A 17,562-nucleotide genomic window follows, 5' to 3' on the forward strand; every position below is an offset into this window, starting at 1 on the left:
ATCGCTTTTCTCGGTCACAAACACACCATTTTGTTTCAGGCCTCGCTATGAGACACCACGATAACTGGTGCAGAAATGAACAGAACAAGTGTCAGAGAGCTGAAACACGGTTTGACTTGAGACTGCCAGGTAGTATTACGTGTACCAGAGCCATCCGTGTATCAGTATCTCTTTATTTCTGTTCCTCCCAACTTTAAGGAGATGGCAATGTTAAAGCCATCAGATGCTACACTACCAGTCGGTGTGAGTACTGCTGCGCTAACATGGCTGCTAGACGGGAGCAGAACGTGGGCTGCTGCACAAGAGGCAGGTCATCAGATGCTATAGATCAGACCAGTATCAGGTGCTAAGATCTAAGATGCTAAAGGTACAGTATCAGATGCTATAGATCAGACCAGTATCAGGTGCTAAGATCTAAGTAGAAGATGCTATAGATCAGACCAGTATCAGGTGCCAAGATCTAAGTAGAAGATGCTATAGATCAGAGCAGAATCAGGTGCTAAGATCTAAAGATGCTAAAGGTAAAGTATCAGGTGCTATGTTCTAAGCAGAAGATGCTGAAAGATCAGATCAGTATCAGATGCTAAGATCTAAAGCCATCAGATGCTACGCTACCAGTCGGTGTGAGTGCTGCTGTGCTAACATGGCTGCTAGACGGGAGCAGAGCATGGGCTGCTGCACAAGAGGCAGGTCATCAGATGCTATAGATCAGACCAGTATGAGGTTCTAAGATCTAAGATGCTAAAGGTACAGTATCAGATGCTAAGATCTAAGTAGAAGATGCTATAGATCAGACCAGAATCAGGTGCTAAGATCTAAGATGCTAAAGGTACAGTATGCTAAGATCTAAGTAGAAGATGCTATAGATCAGACCAGTATCAGGTGCTAAGATCTAAGTAGAAGATGCTGAAAGATCAGACCAGTAGGAGGTGCTAAGATGTAAGATGCTAAAGGTACAGTATCAGATGCTAAGATCTAAGTAGAAGATGCTATAGATCAGACTAGTATCAGGTGCTAAGATCTAAGTAGAAGATGCTATAGATCAGACCAGAATCAGGTGCTAAGATCTAAAGGTAAAGTATCAGGTGCTAAGTTCTAAGTAGAAGATGCTGAAAGATCAGATCAGTATCAGATGCTACGCTACCAGTCGGTGCGAGTGCTGCTGTGCTAACATGGCTGCTAGACGGGAGCAGAAGGTGGGCTGCTGCACAAGAGGCAGGTCAGGTTGTGATGCATCCAGGAACCTTAAAACCTACAGCATCAGAGTGCAGCGAGGAGCCTACAGCGGTGTGTGATGGATACGGAGCCAGCATTACACAAACACTGTTGCTGCTCCGCTCACACCGCCGACATGTGAAAAACAACACAACACAGAATTAACATGCATGATGTTTGTTCCCCCCCCTCTCTCTCTCTCACACACACACACACACACACACCATACGCTAGAGAAGTGATGCTCTCAAAGCCGTGTGTCTCATGACAATCCACTCAACTCGTAAAAGTATCTCGCAACTTTATTAAATTCATGAGAGTAATAACTATGATAAGGAGACAAAACAATCTTTAGAGAAAACAGTAGTATGGTCATTCAGCGATTCAATGATGAACAGCAAAGAGGGGGAACAGACTGACTTTAACAAAAATAAAAACAAACATGTTCACAAGCGCTTGTAATTTGTTCATGTGAGACAGACAGAATATATAGATGAGTATTTGCTATAAGATTATAATGAAGAATGAAATGTCTTTAGAAAGGAATAAATGTTTTGAGGGGGGGTTAAAAGGGTATTTAGCAATTGGCTCCACTGGCACCAGTTCTTAATAATACTGGGTTTGGGTTCTCCGTGACCTCTGACCCCTGGCAGGGCAGGAGAAGGTTGGGCTGCAGGGAAACGGGGGGGGGGGTCTTCAGGTCGTTCATACACAGCCGCTAACACGGGCCGGCTCATAAGCACTTCAGCAGACCAGGGATGAGATACAGCAACAACTTTTAACAATGACACCATGAACAACGTGTTACTGCGGCGTTCATCTGAGTCATCCCCACAGGGACAACAGGGGGCTGTTGCGGCTGCAAGAGGAAACGCCTCCCAGCGCGATTCATCCGACACGGCACAGATGACGTCGGGTGAGATTTGCTGGTGTGGAGTTTGAGGCCCCTGCCTTGAGCGGGTTAAGTTACAGCGTTGGTGGTGCGCAAGGAGCACCGTGGCCACGTGACTGAAGACCCGCTTACAAGAACGGAGGAGGTACAAATATTTGGGGATTGAACAAACATGGGCATGCCCCCCCCCACACACACACACTCATGTGCAAAAGAGTCGAGTACACTTCAAATGCTTGAAATTGTGAGTGAAGGATGGGGCTCGAACGGCGAACTTTTGCAGGCAAGACCCAGCTCATCTCTTTTAAGTAAAAAATAATCAGAGGACGTTTCGCGGTAGGTTTTTGCTCAGGTCTGGAACAGCCCGAGCCACGGGACTACGACCTGAAGGTTCTTTAAAAAAAGGCACTAATTCTAGTTTAGGTGACCTCTGGGGGTCAGATATCGATTCGGATCCTTTTCCAGGCAATCCCAAATGGGTAATACAAAACGCATCTACTTGCACGCGGAACACCAGATGTCCCAGCGACTCGAGCGCTGTTCCGACAGAGGAGAGCCGCGTGCTGATGAGAGAAACGGAAGCGTCGCCCAAAAAGCAACGTTCGCTCTGAATCCGCCATCTTGGCCTGCATCCGGAACTACTGGGCTCTCCTGGTCCAATCAGAGGCCAGCACTTTAAGCGCGGGTGCCGACGGCGGCGCTCCTCAGGCGTGATAGTGAGGTGGGTCACGCCTCCTGGAGGAGGTGGTAATGGGAGAGGAGGTAGAAGACCTGACGAAGCTGCTCACATGAGAAGGCGGCAGCCTACCCACGTCATTTCCCACGTGTCTTCACATTTTGATAGGAGCAGTCTCCCTGTAGGCCGCCTTGCTCTTAGGCCCGCCTCGCACCTCTGCAGGCTTCTTTTAACATGGCGACTAGTGTAGCCAGACTCTTCGTTCTGCGGCTCGTTACATACAGCACGTGTAAATCGACGCCTCGATTACGTCTAAATAACAGCATGATTAGTGTCGTATAAATACACAGCTATCGCTCCAGAGAAAAGCAATTGTGTTACACAACAAGGAAAAATGGCACCTTTTGGTTAGAACGTTCGCGCGTGCATTACGTCGGAGTACGTGCCTTGATCAAAATGTCGCGCCGGATTCTTAAAATAAAGGAAAAACAGAGAGCTGCGGTGGTGTTTTGGCTCTTCCCACCAAGGCGTCCACTGTATCGTGCTGAATCGAAACCGTGAGCCCCGAACCGTGAGACGTATCGAACCGTGAGATTTGTGAGCCGTCCCACCCCTAGTGGCCACTAATCAGATTTAAGAACATGTACGGGGTTAGATGCATTTTGTTCTCGTAGAATAAACATTGCATTTCTCAGCTCATACAACTCAATACATTTTGAGTGTGCATTGCTTACACTTCCTTTGGTTTGGGCGCACATATCACACCGGTCTACAAACACACAATGTCACATGGTCAATACAAGTTAGACAACGCCAACGATCTTTTTTGAAGAAAACGAAAAAGCACCTCTTAAACAATGTCAATGTGAAGGTGGGTATTTTACAGATGCTGATGCTGTAAAGTTCGGCCTAGCGGTGTCTCTCCATAGCTATCCAAAAGCCGCTAGGATGTTGTGCCACAGGGTCAAAGGTGAGATCCGGCCTCAGAGACACGCTGACGGAAGAGCGGACCATTGTCTCGCGTAATAAAAGTATGAACATTCGGATGAGGGGAAACGCATCGTGCTTCCTTTGTGGACCTTCTGGAACAAAAGGTGCCCTTCGTCGACCGGCACACAAGGATATCCAAAAAGGGAGCGTTGAGTTTCTATACCGCCAGGTAATACATTTCCGTCTTGTTCCCCATTCATGAAATAAAAAAAAAGGTAAATTCTCCTGAATTATAACTTACAATCTAGTTAGCGACTAATGCGCTCTAGCACTGGAAACTGTCAGATGGCTGAACGTTCAGCACTAGACTCGGCTAGCTACACAATCCTCAGAATCTTTTGCAGGTATGACAACAGACTGGGTCACATCTTTTGCATGTGCTCTCCCAACGCCACACGCCGGCCTCCAGCCTGCGTGGCATCAGAACAGCTGGCACCCGGCAGCCTCGGTGCCGAGACGTTAGGCCCTGTTCGAATGTGGGTAGGACACGGCGAGAGTAATCAACAGGTAAGCTATAAAGTACCCTGTATTGAGTTGGTAAAAGCCATATAGTGTAGGACTGTAAGAGCTTCCAGCAGACGTCTGGAGAACACCCGGAGCACTGCGGCTGAATACATTACGCTCTCGGGTTTTACACCGATGCAAATATCGCTTAAAGTCGTTTCCAGCATCGTGGAAGGTTTCACATTTTCAGAACAAACGTCTGCTCCAGACGAGCTGCAGGCAACGAAGTGAAGCCCCCCCCCACCCCACCCCCCCACTTGTAGTACATATAACATGACATTAGGTGGTATTACAGGAGGCTGTGTAAACTTCACTTGTTCCTCAACTGGGAATTTGAGATCTTCCACCTTGCTGGCATGTGTCCTATTTCCCCCCACTAAGGGCAAATGTAACCCCTCCTCGCTCTCTCGCTCACTTGCTCACTCACTCACCCACTCACTCACCCACACACACACTAGCCTAGCTGTCTGAAGTAACGAGCCCTTGAAGTTGATCATCTTTTTGTCCCCACCGAAAATAAACAGATTCTCCGAATACCGCTCATATTTATATTAATATTTACATTATAAATAAACAGCCTTTTGCTTAGAGCTTGATACTTAAAAAGTTCTGCGGCGATTAACTAACAAACACCACTTGACACGCACACAAGTGGCAGCAGAGATGCTCCTATATAAAGTATATTGCCTCGTTCGCTGTATATAATGTTGGGAGTTAAGTACTAAACGGAAACTGTTCGTGACGAATCCAACTCATGTCCTGAGTGTTTCCAGAGGGTGCTGGCAAATCCTCCTTTAGAAAACGGGTACCCGTTCAGCTCCATACCCTGATGTAGCGCCTGGTCATGCTGCAGAACAAACCCCCGGCTGTTCTGCAGCACGAGCAGGGGTATAATTCAGCTGTGCGCGGTGAAAGATGTAGCTGAAGTCGGTGCGTAACACTTCTGAAGTCTCACGTGGTAACAAGATACCACAAGCTCTCCTTAAACAACCACTCCCCCCCCCGAAATCAAGCCAAAAGGGCTCGCCGTTTCTGGACCCGCTCAAATGTTCCTCTGCCATAATCCAGTCTTTCGTCTGTCAAGACAGCCATCTTGCTTTCGCAGGAATCCATCGGAGGGGCAAGAGCTCAGATGGTGACGTGAAAAGAGTCATGCAGCCAGCCTCCATCCTTGCTCCTGCCACTGCTCCCATTCTTTGCCATCCCGGAGACGGTCCCCGCCGGTCCCTCCCCCAGCTCCCCGTCCGGCTGCTCCCCCGTCGGCGTGGCTCCTGGCTCTGGGTAGTACTCATCATCCTCGTCGAAATAGCCATTCTCCATCATGCCATAGGCCCCGTCGGCGCTGGAGGTAGCGCTCAGGTCCTGGCAGCTGCCCTTGTACTCCTGGATGGACTCGTGAAGGGACCACAGTTGGCACAGCAAGGACATGTCCTGCTGACGCAACCCCACCTGAGAGGCGCAGCAGAGGGAGACATTTAGTTTAATTCATAGATTTCTGTTGCTGTCATTCTTTTGGAGTTTTTTGTGGATCCCCCCCCCTTTTCTCCTCAATTGTACCCAGCCAATTACCCCACTCTTCCGAGCCATCCCGGTCTCTGCTCCACCCCCTCTGCCGATCCGGGGAGGGCTGCAGACTACCACATGCCTCCTCCCATACATGTGGAGTCACCAGCCGCTTCTTTTCACCTGACAGTGAGGAGTTTCACCAGGGGGGCGTAGCGCGTGGGAGGATCACGCTATTCCCCCCAGTCCCCCCTCCCCCCGAACAGGCGCCCCGACCGACCAGAGGAGGCGCTAGTGCAGCGACCAGGACACATACCCAATCCGGCTTCCCACTCGCAGACACGGCCAATTGTGTCTGTAGGGACGCCCGACCAAGCCGGAGATAACATGGGGATTCGAACCAGCGATCCCCGTGTTGGTAGGCAACGGAATAGACCGCTATGCTACCCGGACGCCCCCTTGCTGTTATTCTTTTAAGCATTTTATTTCATGTTTCTCATCTTTATTTCTGTTTTTAGCTGACTTGGTGGGGGGGGGCAAATAATGTCAAAAGATCATGCCAGTAACTCAAGTGGGGAAAAACCTGGAAGAGAAAAATGCAGTGCAAAATAGTGGAGGGGAAGGAAATTATCAGGTGTCCGACAGACCTACGTCTATTTTACACATACACCAATGTAATACGTCACAGGTGCTGTATTAAAAAGGGTCACTCTTGTATAAGTTAAGGCCATTAACTGCAATTATGACAAAGCCATCCCAAGCAGAGCACAGCCCTGTTAGGGGGGACAACACACTGAGCACACAGCACAGAACATCCCCGTCATAGACCCCTGTGCCACAGCCCAAGTCAATTAATCAATAGTGTCACACAAATTAATTAATATCTACCATCTACAGGCAACCCCCTAGGACTAACACACAGGTTAGGACTGGGCGATATGGACAAAATCAAATATTGGGATATTTTTGGACCAAATACCTCGATATCGATACTGTGGGGATGACTACACAAAACATTTACACAAACAGATTTTTGATAAATAATCCCAAGTTATACCTACGTATATAATAACTAAGTGGGTAAAGGCAAATAACAGAACAGCCACAACAGTCTGGTAAATTCAGAAAATAACTTTACTGTAATGCAGCCTTTACAACCAGGAAAAGACAACGCTTGTGCCACATCACGATATTATAATATCCAAAATCCTGGACGACTTCTAGTCTCATATCACGACAGATATAGTACTGATATATTGCCCAGCCCTAAGACAAGTATTCTCACAATATGGGGAGTATATGCAAAACATGCAATCCATGCATCTTTCAACCCAGACGTTGCCTTACCCCATTCCTTGCCCTGTGCCTTTTCAACCAAATTTCTCCTGCATCTAATGCAAAAGACGCACAAGGCAAACCTTTGCTTTACTGGTTGGAGTCAGTGTGTGCGTGTGTTGTGTGTGTGTTGTGTGTGTGTGCGTCCTCTCCAGACTGTGAAAGGGCCTGTAAGGTATGGCTTAGCCACGGTGGTATTTTTAGCCTGGGACCAAACAAGAAATCTACACTCGCTTTCCCTAAGATGATGACCAGGCTAAAGCCTGCAATAATCCCACTGACGGCAGAGCACACTACTATAATGACGTTGCATCACTGACTTGTTTATAGCCACTGCAAACTGTTGAGCTGAGAGTACTCAATATGAGCTGAGAGTACTCAATATGAGCTGATGGTACTCAATATGAGCTGATAGTCCTCAATATGAGCTGAGAGTACTCAATATGAGCTGATGGTACTCAATATGAGCTGATAGCACTCAATATGAGCTGATGGTACTCAATATGAACTGATAGCACTCAATATGAGGTGAGAGTACTCAATATGAGCTGATAGTCCTCAATATGAGCTGAGAGTACTCAATATGAGCTGAGAGTATTCAATATGAGCTGATAGTCCTCAATATGAGCTGAGAGTACTCAATATGAGCTGAGAGTACTCAATATGAGCTGAGAGTACTCAATATGAGCTGATAGTCCTCAATATGAGCTGAGAGTACTCAATATGAGCTGATAGCACTCAATATGAGCTGAGAGTACTCAATATGAGCTGAGAGTACTCAATATGAGCTGAGAGTACTCAATATGAGCTGATAGTCCTCAATATGAGCTGAGAGTACTCAATATGAGCTGAAAGTCCTCAATATGAGCTGATAGTCCTCAATATGAGCTGAGAGTACTCAATATGAGCTGAGAGTCCTCAATATGAGCTGAGAGTCCTCAATATGAGCTGACAGTCCTCAATATGAGCTGAGAGTACTCAATATGAGCTGAGAGAACTCAATATGAGCTGATAGTACTCAATATGAGCTGAGAGTACTCAATATGAGCTGAGAGTACTCAATATGAGCTGCTGGTCATGGAAATAGCTTCCAAATCAATTACGATGGACAAAAACAACCAATGGTGTCAGCTGGGCAGACGGGGGAACAAAGCAGCCAGTCAGTATTATGCCTATAAGCCCCAAAAGGTGCCTTACAATGGAGACGTTGAAACGCTTCCGTGTCACAGAATTCCGTATAAATTCTTTAATGGCGATCGTTTTTTTAGTGAAATATGTTGATCTCCTTTTAACGCTGAAGCCTTTAATCTGTTTAAAAGGTACCCATTGTTCGCCCCCCCCCCAAAAAAAACCCAACCCCAAATCCCACAGCTACGTTCCGCCTGGTAAATTCAACAGAAATCTATGAACACCAACTAAAGCAACTAAAGCCTGACTTTGGATTTGCTGCTTAGAAGATAGTAAATTAGCCAAGTGGCCCTAAATCCGCTGGCACATAAAAGTTCATAGGCTATTGAGGGCCACTGACGGATCGAATAGTTACCGATGCGCTAGTAAAAATAAATAAATAAATAATTATATATATATACATATATATATATGTATATATATATACTAGTAATAAGAGACGTTAGCCCCTAGCTAACGGGTCTGACCCTTTAGCCGAGCGGTTAGTGATGTCGCCTTGTGGTGCAGTACACCTGTATCGAATCCCGCACCGGGCAAAATAATAACCGGTTACGTTATAGTTTTTTTAAAATTATTATTATTTATATATTTATTTTAGAAGAAAACGTCTGCCGTTGACGAGAATAAAAGTAATGCGTACGTGTAAACGGGTGCGACCTAATACCTGCCCCAAGTTGGGCGCAGCAGAACGGAGCCAGAACAGCGGCTCCGGCGCGCGAAGGCTCTGCCCGACTGTGGGCGCCAGCCTGCCAATACTCAAACGGAAGTATCGGCCTGGAAGTATCGCGAGATGTGCCTTCAATTCTCCGAAGCGGTTGTCAAAAAAAAAAAAAAAAAAGAAAACCCCAAACAACGTCGTTACATGTCAGCCCGTTCACCAAAGCGTGTGCCGTTTACCATCTCTTTCCGCAGAAGCGCCAGAGCCGCGTCGAGGTTGGCCGGCTTGCTCGCCAGCAGGCTGTCGGCGTTGTTCCGCCCGCGGCTCAGGTCGTCCTGGATCATGGTCTTCTTGGCGTACATCCTCTCCATCTCCCTCCAGGAGCCGCCGCTGGAGTTCAGCAAGCCGCTCAGGCTCTTGGGCAGGGGAGGCAGACCCTCGATACACGCCATTCCCCCCGCCGAGCCGTTGGCCGATTTACCGTTCATCGTCTCTGCGTTTAGAGGTGGTGGTGGTGGTGGTGGGTGGAGAGAGGGGGGGGTGGGGTTTCTCTCTCGACGCCGCGGCAGTTTGGGACGATCGCACGGATACCTCGCTAACACACCAACGGCATTCTTTTAGGAAGACGTCGAAAGCCACCGACGCGCTGGTCTCCTCGGCCCCGGACGCGTCGTCTCTCCACTTCCTGTCCCGTTAACAGGCTGGCTGGCTGCTGCCGCGCTGACTGGGCGTCTCCCGGCCGTCTGACTGTAGCCTGACGCCTTGTTATTCCCCCCCCCCCCCACCACCACCCGCAATGCACGAAGACCCGCCCTACTCTGCGTCTGATTGGCTAGCACTCGTCGCCTCCGTTGGTTGGGTTGGTTAAGGTTAATACGATGGGGGTTGGGTTAGCCAATCAGAGGCGGAGTAAAGGGGCGGGTCTTTGCGAAATGCGGGTGGGAAAACGATGCGGACGCTTTGGAAAGACTGGCTAGATTTTCAGCTGGGCGAGCGAGGGGTGGGGGGGCGGGGCGTGTCATAAGGCTGTGAGCATGGCAGGTGGGCAGGGGTAAGGAAAGGAAGGGAAAGGCAACAAAGAGGGAGGAGAACGTGGGGCTAAGGTTAAGTGTGGGGCAGCAGACAAAGGGCAGTACAATGAGACAGCTGCTGATCAGGACCCTTCCCTCCTGCCAGACCGGCTCAAGGCTGGGGTCAGCAACAGAGACGAGTCTAGCTTTTGCAAAGCGTGTCAGCGCTGACCCAGCTCCAGCTACCCTTACTCATCTTTTTCAATCCATTAAGCTTTTTCAGTCCTCGATAACAAGGGTGAAGCGTGATAACAAGGGTGAAGCGCTCTCTTGCCCCTCCTCCTCCTCCTGCAGGCTGCTGATTCCCATGAGGGGGGAAAGCCTGCCAAATGAAGCAGCTGCGCATCACAACCACTCCCTCCCTGACCCGCTGTGATGTTACAATGCTGACACAGTTGTCCCCTCACTTCTTCTTCTTTTACAGACGTATTGTCTCTCTCAGACACACTCCAGACATGTTCCAAGGTCAGTGTAGACTGCCACATCAGACAAATAACCAGTGGTGGACTTGTCAGGGCCACCAGGGCCTTCTCTGCTGGCCCTGTCAAAATCAAAACCACAATTTTTTTCATGGTTAAATTGAAGTGTGTCAGAAATGTCTCTGAATTCAGTTACTTGTGTCCTGCTGGGACTGAGCAGGGATGTCCTATGTCTTCTAAACGCATCACAGCTGCTTGGACCGGCACTACTTTCTATTGTTAGCCTTTCGTTGAAGCCCAAGGCTGCAAACTGGTCACAAGTTTGAGTGACCGTATAATCAGCCAATGAACTTTTGATTTGTAGTGACAGACGATGTCGTCATCAACTTTGAGTTTGAGCCTTTGGCGGGTTAGTCCAAACTAAGCTGAATGGCCGCTGCGTTCGGTGCTACTGACGATCTTGTTGCCGATCTACTTGGTATGTTTTGCGAATCTGGAGGGATTATCTGGTAGCATTGTTTTACACGTTCTCCCAAACAGAGTAAATCACCGGATGGATTTAGCGAGAGAAGGCCGCCACGAGTCCCTCACGTGAAGTGGGACTTCAACTCTCTAGCTGATGTATGCTCTATTACTTATTGTGTTTTATTGTTGATTGCACTAATGTTTTTAATGCTTTGTTTTATTGTATTTGATGTAAGGTGACCCTGAGTGTCATGAAAGGCGCCGTTAAAGGAAATTATTCTTATTATTCTTATTAACTCCACTGATAATTGTTTGATTTGTTGAAGTTGCGTGAGTGACTGGTGAAAACTACATCAACTGTGGAAACTGTTACTTAAGTTTGGTGGCCTCCCACGCACCCGTTGTCAGTTCGTGTTGTAACCTCCTCGCAGTAGCGGCTACTCTTCCCTCACCGTCATTTTCTCTCCGAACTCACCCCAGCCCTTGGTTTATGTTTAGTATCCTATTTAGTGTCCTGCCGTGTTCCCGTTTTGGATTACCCGCGAGTTTTCCCCCTTGGACTTTCCGTTTTTCTTGTCGCTCATTGCCTCCCTGTGTTTGACTATTGGTACGCGTAAGGAATAAAGTACGCCAGTTTTCGGCTAACCCCATCTCTGTCTAGCGTCGTGCACTTGGGGTCTTCCACAAACCCTAACAGTACGAACTGACCATGACGACCCCAGCCGACACAGAGAGCGTGCCGGCCAGTCCGCTTCGAGCAGCTCTCATCGGACAGATCCAACTGACTAACTCCCACACCCAGCAGCTAGAGGCGGCCTCCGCCGCGGTGAGAGATCTTCAGACTCGGGTCCAGCCCCTCCAGGCCTGTGTGGGTAACCTAACGAGCCAGCAGGCGGCGTTGGCGAGCCAACAAGCAGAGATCCTGTGGCAGTTGCAAACCATCACGGCGGCTCTCACCATCCAGCCGCCGGGCCAGCCTGCCCCTGGAGTTGTGGGTAACCCGCCCCATGGGCCCACTGCCCCGGTTAACCCTGTGGGGCTCAACCCAGTTCCCCGGGAGCCCTGCCTCTCCAGCCCACGACCATTTGATGGCGACTTTGAGACCTGTGCCACGTTCATCATACAGTGTGAGCTGGTCTTCCTGCACCAACCCAGCATGTTCACGTCTGATGCTGCCCGGGTCGCTTACGTGACCAACCTGCTCACAGGCCGAGCAGCTCAGTGGGCCACTGCTTCCTGGTCCATGAAGGCCAGTTTCTGCCTCACCTACGAGGCCTTTGAGGCGGAACTACGGAAGGTTTTCCACCATCCAGTTGGTGGCCAGGACCCTGGTGCTCGGCTGAGCAGTATCCAGCAGGGCAGTGGCAGTGTCACAGACTACTCGGTGGAGTTCAGGCTGGCCGCAGCTGAGAGTGGCTGGAACGACCAGTCACTTCGGGTCACCTTCCGGAGAGGTCTCAGCGAGGCTGTCAAGGACCAGCTAGCCACCCGGGAGGAGCTCACCTCCCTCGAGGACCTGATCAAGCTCGCCATCCGCATCGACGGACGCCTCCGGGAGAGGAGGCGCGAGTGAGCCCTGCGTGGATCCCCGTCCATTCCCCAGTCGTCCAGCACTCCTAACAGGACCCCTACTCCTGCTTGCCCCACTTTCCCTGTGGCCTTCTCTCCCCCCGCGCCCCAGACCACGACAGGGGAAGAACCTATGCAGCTGGGGCGCACGTGCCTTAGTCCGGCCGAACGGGAGGCCTGGTTCAAGGCGGGTCAATGCCTCTACTGTGGCCAGAAGGGACATCTGATCAGCGGCTGCCCCACTCGGCCAAAAGACTAGGCTCAATGGGGCCCCGGGAGATCCTAGTGAGCCGCCTTTCCTGTTCCCGCCGTCCTGCTCCACAGAACCATCTAGTTAGCGTTACCCTGGCCTGGGCTGACCAGCAGCTCACGGTGGGTGCACTCCTCGACTCGGGAGCTGATGAGTGTTTTCTGGACTCAGAGTTTGCTGCCCAGGCTAACATCCCGCTAGAGATGCTGGAGAAGCCCATGGAGGCCTTCGCGCTGGACGAGCGCTGCCTGGCCAGCGTCACCCAACGCACCCACCCTGTCTCTCTCACCATAGCAGGTAACCATGTGGAGAGACTTCGGTTCTACATCATCCAGTCCCCGTTAGTCCCTGTGATCCTAGGGCGTCCCTGGTTCGTGCAGCATGAGCCACACATCGCCTGGGCCTCCGGTACCATCATGGAGTGGAGCTCCTCCTGTCATGCCCAATGTCTCCAGGCTGCTCCCGCCCCATCCCCCCGATGTGCCCCTAGTGCCCCGCCTCCCGACCTCTCCTCTGTTCCCCCTGAGTACCATGAGTTAGGTAAGGTTTTCAGCAAGACCTGGGCCCAATCTCTTCCTCCTCATCGGCCTTATGACTGTGCTATCGACCTCCACTCTGGGGCACCCCTTCCCAGCAGTCGTCTGTACAGTCTGACCATCCCCGAGAAGGCTGCGATGGACGAGTACATCTCCGAGTCCTTGGCAGCGGGGCTCATTCGGCCCTCGTCCTCCCAGGTGGCAGCTGGATTCTTTTTCGTGAAGAAGAACGGGGGCCTCCGACCCTGCATTGACTATCGCCAACTCAATGAGATAACTGTCAAAAACAAGTACCCCCTTCCTCTCATGAGTTCCACCCTTGAGCCCCTCACCCAGGCTACAGTCTTCACTAAGCTGGACCTCCGGTGTGCCTATCATCTGGTCCGGATCCGGAAGGGGGACGAGTGGAAGACAGCCTTTAAGACGCCCCGGGGTCATTATGAGTACCTGGTCATGCCGTTCGGCCTCACCAACGCCCCGGCGGTATTCCAGGCTCTCATGAATGACATTCTCTGTGACATGCTCGACAAGTTTGTGGTGGTCTACCTCGATGACATCATCTTCTCCAGGACCCTCGAGGAACATGTCCAGCATGTCCGCCGGGTACTCGAACGTCCCCTCTCACCAGGCTGACCTCCCCCTCCCAGCCGTTCATCTGGTCCCCGGCTGCCCGCTCTGCATTCCAGTCCCTCAAGGAGAGGTTCACCAGCGCCCCGGTCCTGCTCCACCCCGACTCCAAGAGGCAGTTCATCGTAGAGGTGGACGCTTTGGACACCGGGTTGGGGGCTGTCCTCTCCCAGCGGTCAGCGTCTGACCAGAAGGTCCACCCATGCGCCTTCTTCTCTCGCCGGTTCCTCCCCGCCGAGGAGAACTACGATGTCGGGAACCGGGAGCTGCTGGCAGTGGTGGCTGCTCTAGAGGAGTGGCGCCATTGGCTGGAGGGGGCGGAACAGCCATTCACCATCTGGACTGATCATAAGAACTTGATGTTCATCCAGGCAACCAAGCGCCTCAATGTTCGGCAGGCACGGTGGGCCAGCTTCCTCAGTCGGTTTGACTTCACGCTGACTTATCGCCCCGGGTCCCGCAACACGAAGGCAGACTCCCTGTCCCGACAACACCTGAGGAGGGAGCCAGCTATGGAGGAGCCGACTCCCATCCTTCCTGAGGCCAGGGTGGTTGGCGTGGTTACCTGGGGCATCGAGACCGTGGTCAGGCAGGCGTTGCACTCCCATCCCGCCCCGAGCCACGTCCCTCCATGTTGCCTGTTCGTCCCGGACGCAGTCCGGTCCCGGTTTCTCCAGTGGGGCCATGCCAGTCAGTTTGCTTGCCACCCGGGTGTCCACCGCAGCTTCACCTTTCTGGCTCGGCGTTTCTGGTGGCCCACCATGAGGATCGACGTCAGGGACTTCGTAAGGGCTTGCTCCGTCTGTGCTCGCAGCAAGGCCTCTCACCAGGCACCCGCGGGTCTGCTGCAGCCCCTCCCAACTCCAAGCCGGCCCTGGTCCCATGTGGCGTTGGATTTTGTCTCCGGACTGCCTCCCTCCCAGGGTAACACTGTGATCCTGACAGTGGTGGACCGCTTCAGTAAGGGAGTGCACCTGGTGGCCCTCCCCAGACTCCCATCGGCTTCTGAGATGGCGGACCTCCTGACGAGCCACGTGTTCCATCTCCACGGCCTTCCCCTGGACGTCATCTCGGACCGAGGTCCCCAGTTCGTCTCCCAGGTATGGCGGGCCTTTTGTAAGGGGTTGGGTGCCTCTGTTAGTCTCTCCTCTGCCTATCACCCACAGACTAACGGGCAGACGGAGAGGATGAACCAGAGTGTGGAGTCTGCCCTCCGGTGCGTGGCCACCAAGAAGCCCAGCTCCTGGAGCCGGTTCCTCCCCTGGGTCGAGTATGCCATCAACTCCATGGTCAGCTCTGCCACCGGCCTCACACCTTTTGAGGTGTCCCTGGGCTACCAGCCGCCTCTCTTTGCTGCGCAGGAGCCGGAAGTGGCAATTCCCTCCGTGCAGGCCCATCTGAACCGGTGTCGTTGCGTCTGGGAGGTGACCAGAGCTGCTCTGCTCCGGGCAGCTGAGCGCGCCAGTCGGGGAGCCAACTGACGCCGGTCCCCAGCGCCTACATACCAACCAGGCCAAATGGTGTGGCTGTCCTCGAAGGATCTCCCGCTTCAGTCCACCGCGAAGAAGCTGAACCCCCGGTTTGTCGGGCCCTTTGAGATCAGGAAGGTTCTCAGCCCCGTGGCGGTGAGTCTGAAGCTTCCGGCTTCCTTGAAGACCCATCCCGTGTTTCATGTGTCTCGAGTTAAGCCTGTCTCCCACAGTCGCAATACTCCTTTGACAATACCACCTGCCAGATCTGCACTTTTGTCCGCACCTCTATGGAGCCTGTTGTACGCTAGGTTACGGCTGAGGGCCTTCTTCAGGGGTCCCAAAACCTCCCCTTTTCCAACAGATCGGCATGGCTGGTCATACAGGCTGAGTGCTCTGACCTCCGAAGGACATGTGCTCACCTCCGCTAAGGCACCCGCCCCTCAAAAAAGCTAACATACGTGATGTTAAACGTTACCTGAATGTAGCCACATTATCCAACGATGGTCTTTTGGTGGTGTCGGCATACCCCCCTTACTGCTATCACAATTCCCCCGGTTGGTTCTGGATGGCCTCCATATGTACCTTCATATAAAACTTGATCACCCCACAGCTGGCCAGCTGAGATTGGTTGTGGCAGTCAAAGAGGCCATCTATGTTAAGAGGGAACGACCATCCCTGAACTGAGAAGGGGGCCTAAGAGTACATCTGCCACCATCTTAAAATGCTGTGATTGCAATTATTCTCCAATCCTCTGTGAATAGTACACATGGCCTTTGAAATGCTAAAGGTCACACCCATATTTGCACATGAAACTGGTCGTTGGTTTCGGTCATTATGCAACTGTACTGTAAGGGTGGGGATACCTACAGTTAGTTAGACTGAAGAGGTCACTTAGATGAGTGATGAAACATATGTCAATAAACGCTGTGTCCAGATGAACCGATTCAACCTTCTTGGACTTTCTCAGCTGGATTATTGAGCACGCATCAAGACACTCCTCCGCCAGCATTATACACAGGGACTTCAGGTCCTTTTTTGAGTATAAAAACGAATAATATGCATATCAGGGAAATAATCCAGAGGGGCACAATTAGTAAGCCTGCTTCTGTATCTGTTCGGAATAATTTATATGTTTGTATAGATAGAAATGTTTTTGTTTTTTCAATTACCCAGGAATTTTTGTTTCAAATAAGGCGCGAGTGTCTGAAAACATTGCACACGTGCCATGCAGTTAATTCAGGTACTGTAAAATACAGGCTGAATGTTGACCTCTGCTCCTTCTGTCACCACAGATGAAACCAAGACTCGTCTTTTATGGGACTGTACCTTTACTCAGACCTTTAAATGGTATGACCATATTTTTTTTTAATGGAAAATTAGATACCTAAAACTTAATTTTTTTTGATTAAATACCTGTCAAGAAAATGTGTTATTAATCTTAGCAAGTTTCCATATACGCCAGCAAATTTGTAAAACACAAACCCTGCCTTAAAAAAAATTGTTCCCTATTACCGTCATGTCCTACTTAAAATCCTACCTGGACACACTGAAATACTGCACAAACCCTAGAGCCCTATGTGATGAGTTTGATTTGCATTTTATTTAACTTTGTGTGCTTTATCTTGTGCATTTTTTATGTATTATGATCTGTGCACTACCTCGGTCAAACGTTGCCTGGTTACCGTTGTTGGAATAGTAAATCTGTTGCCATTTCCATTGTGTAAAAGTTTATAAAAGAGGAAAACATTTCCGTTTAAAACAGACGTTTTGGCAGAGCTGAGCCATGGCTGTGGGCTGAGCGCCCTCTAGCAGTCATCATCTGGACACCCCCCCTCCACACTAAGTTCCCCTCCCTCTAGCTGTCGCGATCTAGACACGCCCCCTCCACACCCGCAAACCTCCATACAAGCGCCAGTTTCTTTCCAAAGAAAACCAGAGTTCTCATTGAATGTGACGTAGAAGTAGTGAGTCCGCAGACCTAACTGGGCAGTAGTGCTGTTCCTGTCAACTGAAATCCAAAACAGAAAGGTCTTGGCTCTCTTGTCCTTGTCTAGTTACATGTCCTCATTAGTTCAATGGTTGTGAATCAATAGGCCAGTCTCCTGAGCGCCTACTGTGCCCTTGGGGAGACAGAAAAATCTATTCAGAGGCAACTAAGTGTGGAAGGAAAGTGACCAATATACATATTGGAAA

At 50.6% G+C, this 17,562-nt stretch overlaps 1 protein-coding gene across 1 annotated transcript; it reads right to left on the reverse strand.

The window, feature by feature from the left end:
• Positions 1-4,515: 4,515 nt before the first annotated feature.
• On the reverse strand, positions 4,516-9,694 carry fam89a (family with sequence similarity 89 member A). Its single transcript, XM_056294531.1, has 2 exons — positions 9,201-9,694; positions 4,516-5,726 (listed from the first exon to the last, which is right to left on the reverse strand). The coding sequence occupies exons 1-2, from the start codon at positions 9,447-9,449 to the stop codon at positions 5,406-5,408; spliced, it is 570 nt and encodes a 189-aa protein (XP_056150506.1). The 5' UTR covers positions 9,450-9,694; the 3' UTR covers positions 4,516-5,405.
• Between the last annotated feature and the right edge of the window lie 7,868 nt (positions 9,695-17,562).

This window comes from Lampris incognitus, chromosome 15 (assembly GCF_029633865.1).
Source record: "Lampris incognitus isolate fLamInc1 chromosome 15, fLamInc1.hap2, whole genome shotgun sequence".
In the NCBI taxonomy this organism is placed as follows: domain Eukaryota; kingdom Metazoa; phylum Chordata; class Actinopteri; order Lampriformes; family Lampridae; genus Lampris; species Lampris incognitus.

Coding starts and splice junctions, on each gene's coding strand:
- fam89a (XM_056294531.1), bottom strand. CDS start 9,449: ATGAACGGTAAATCGGCCAACGGCTCGGCGGGGGGAATGGCGTGTATC. Junction 5,727..9,200: donor CGCTTCTGCGGAAAGAGATG/GTAAACGGCACA, acceptor TGCGCCTCTCAG/GTGGGGTTGCGTCAGCAGGA.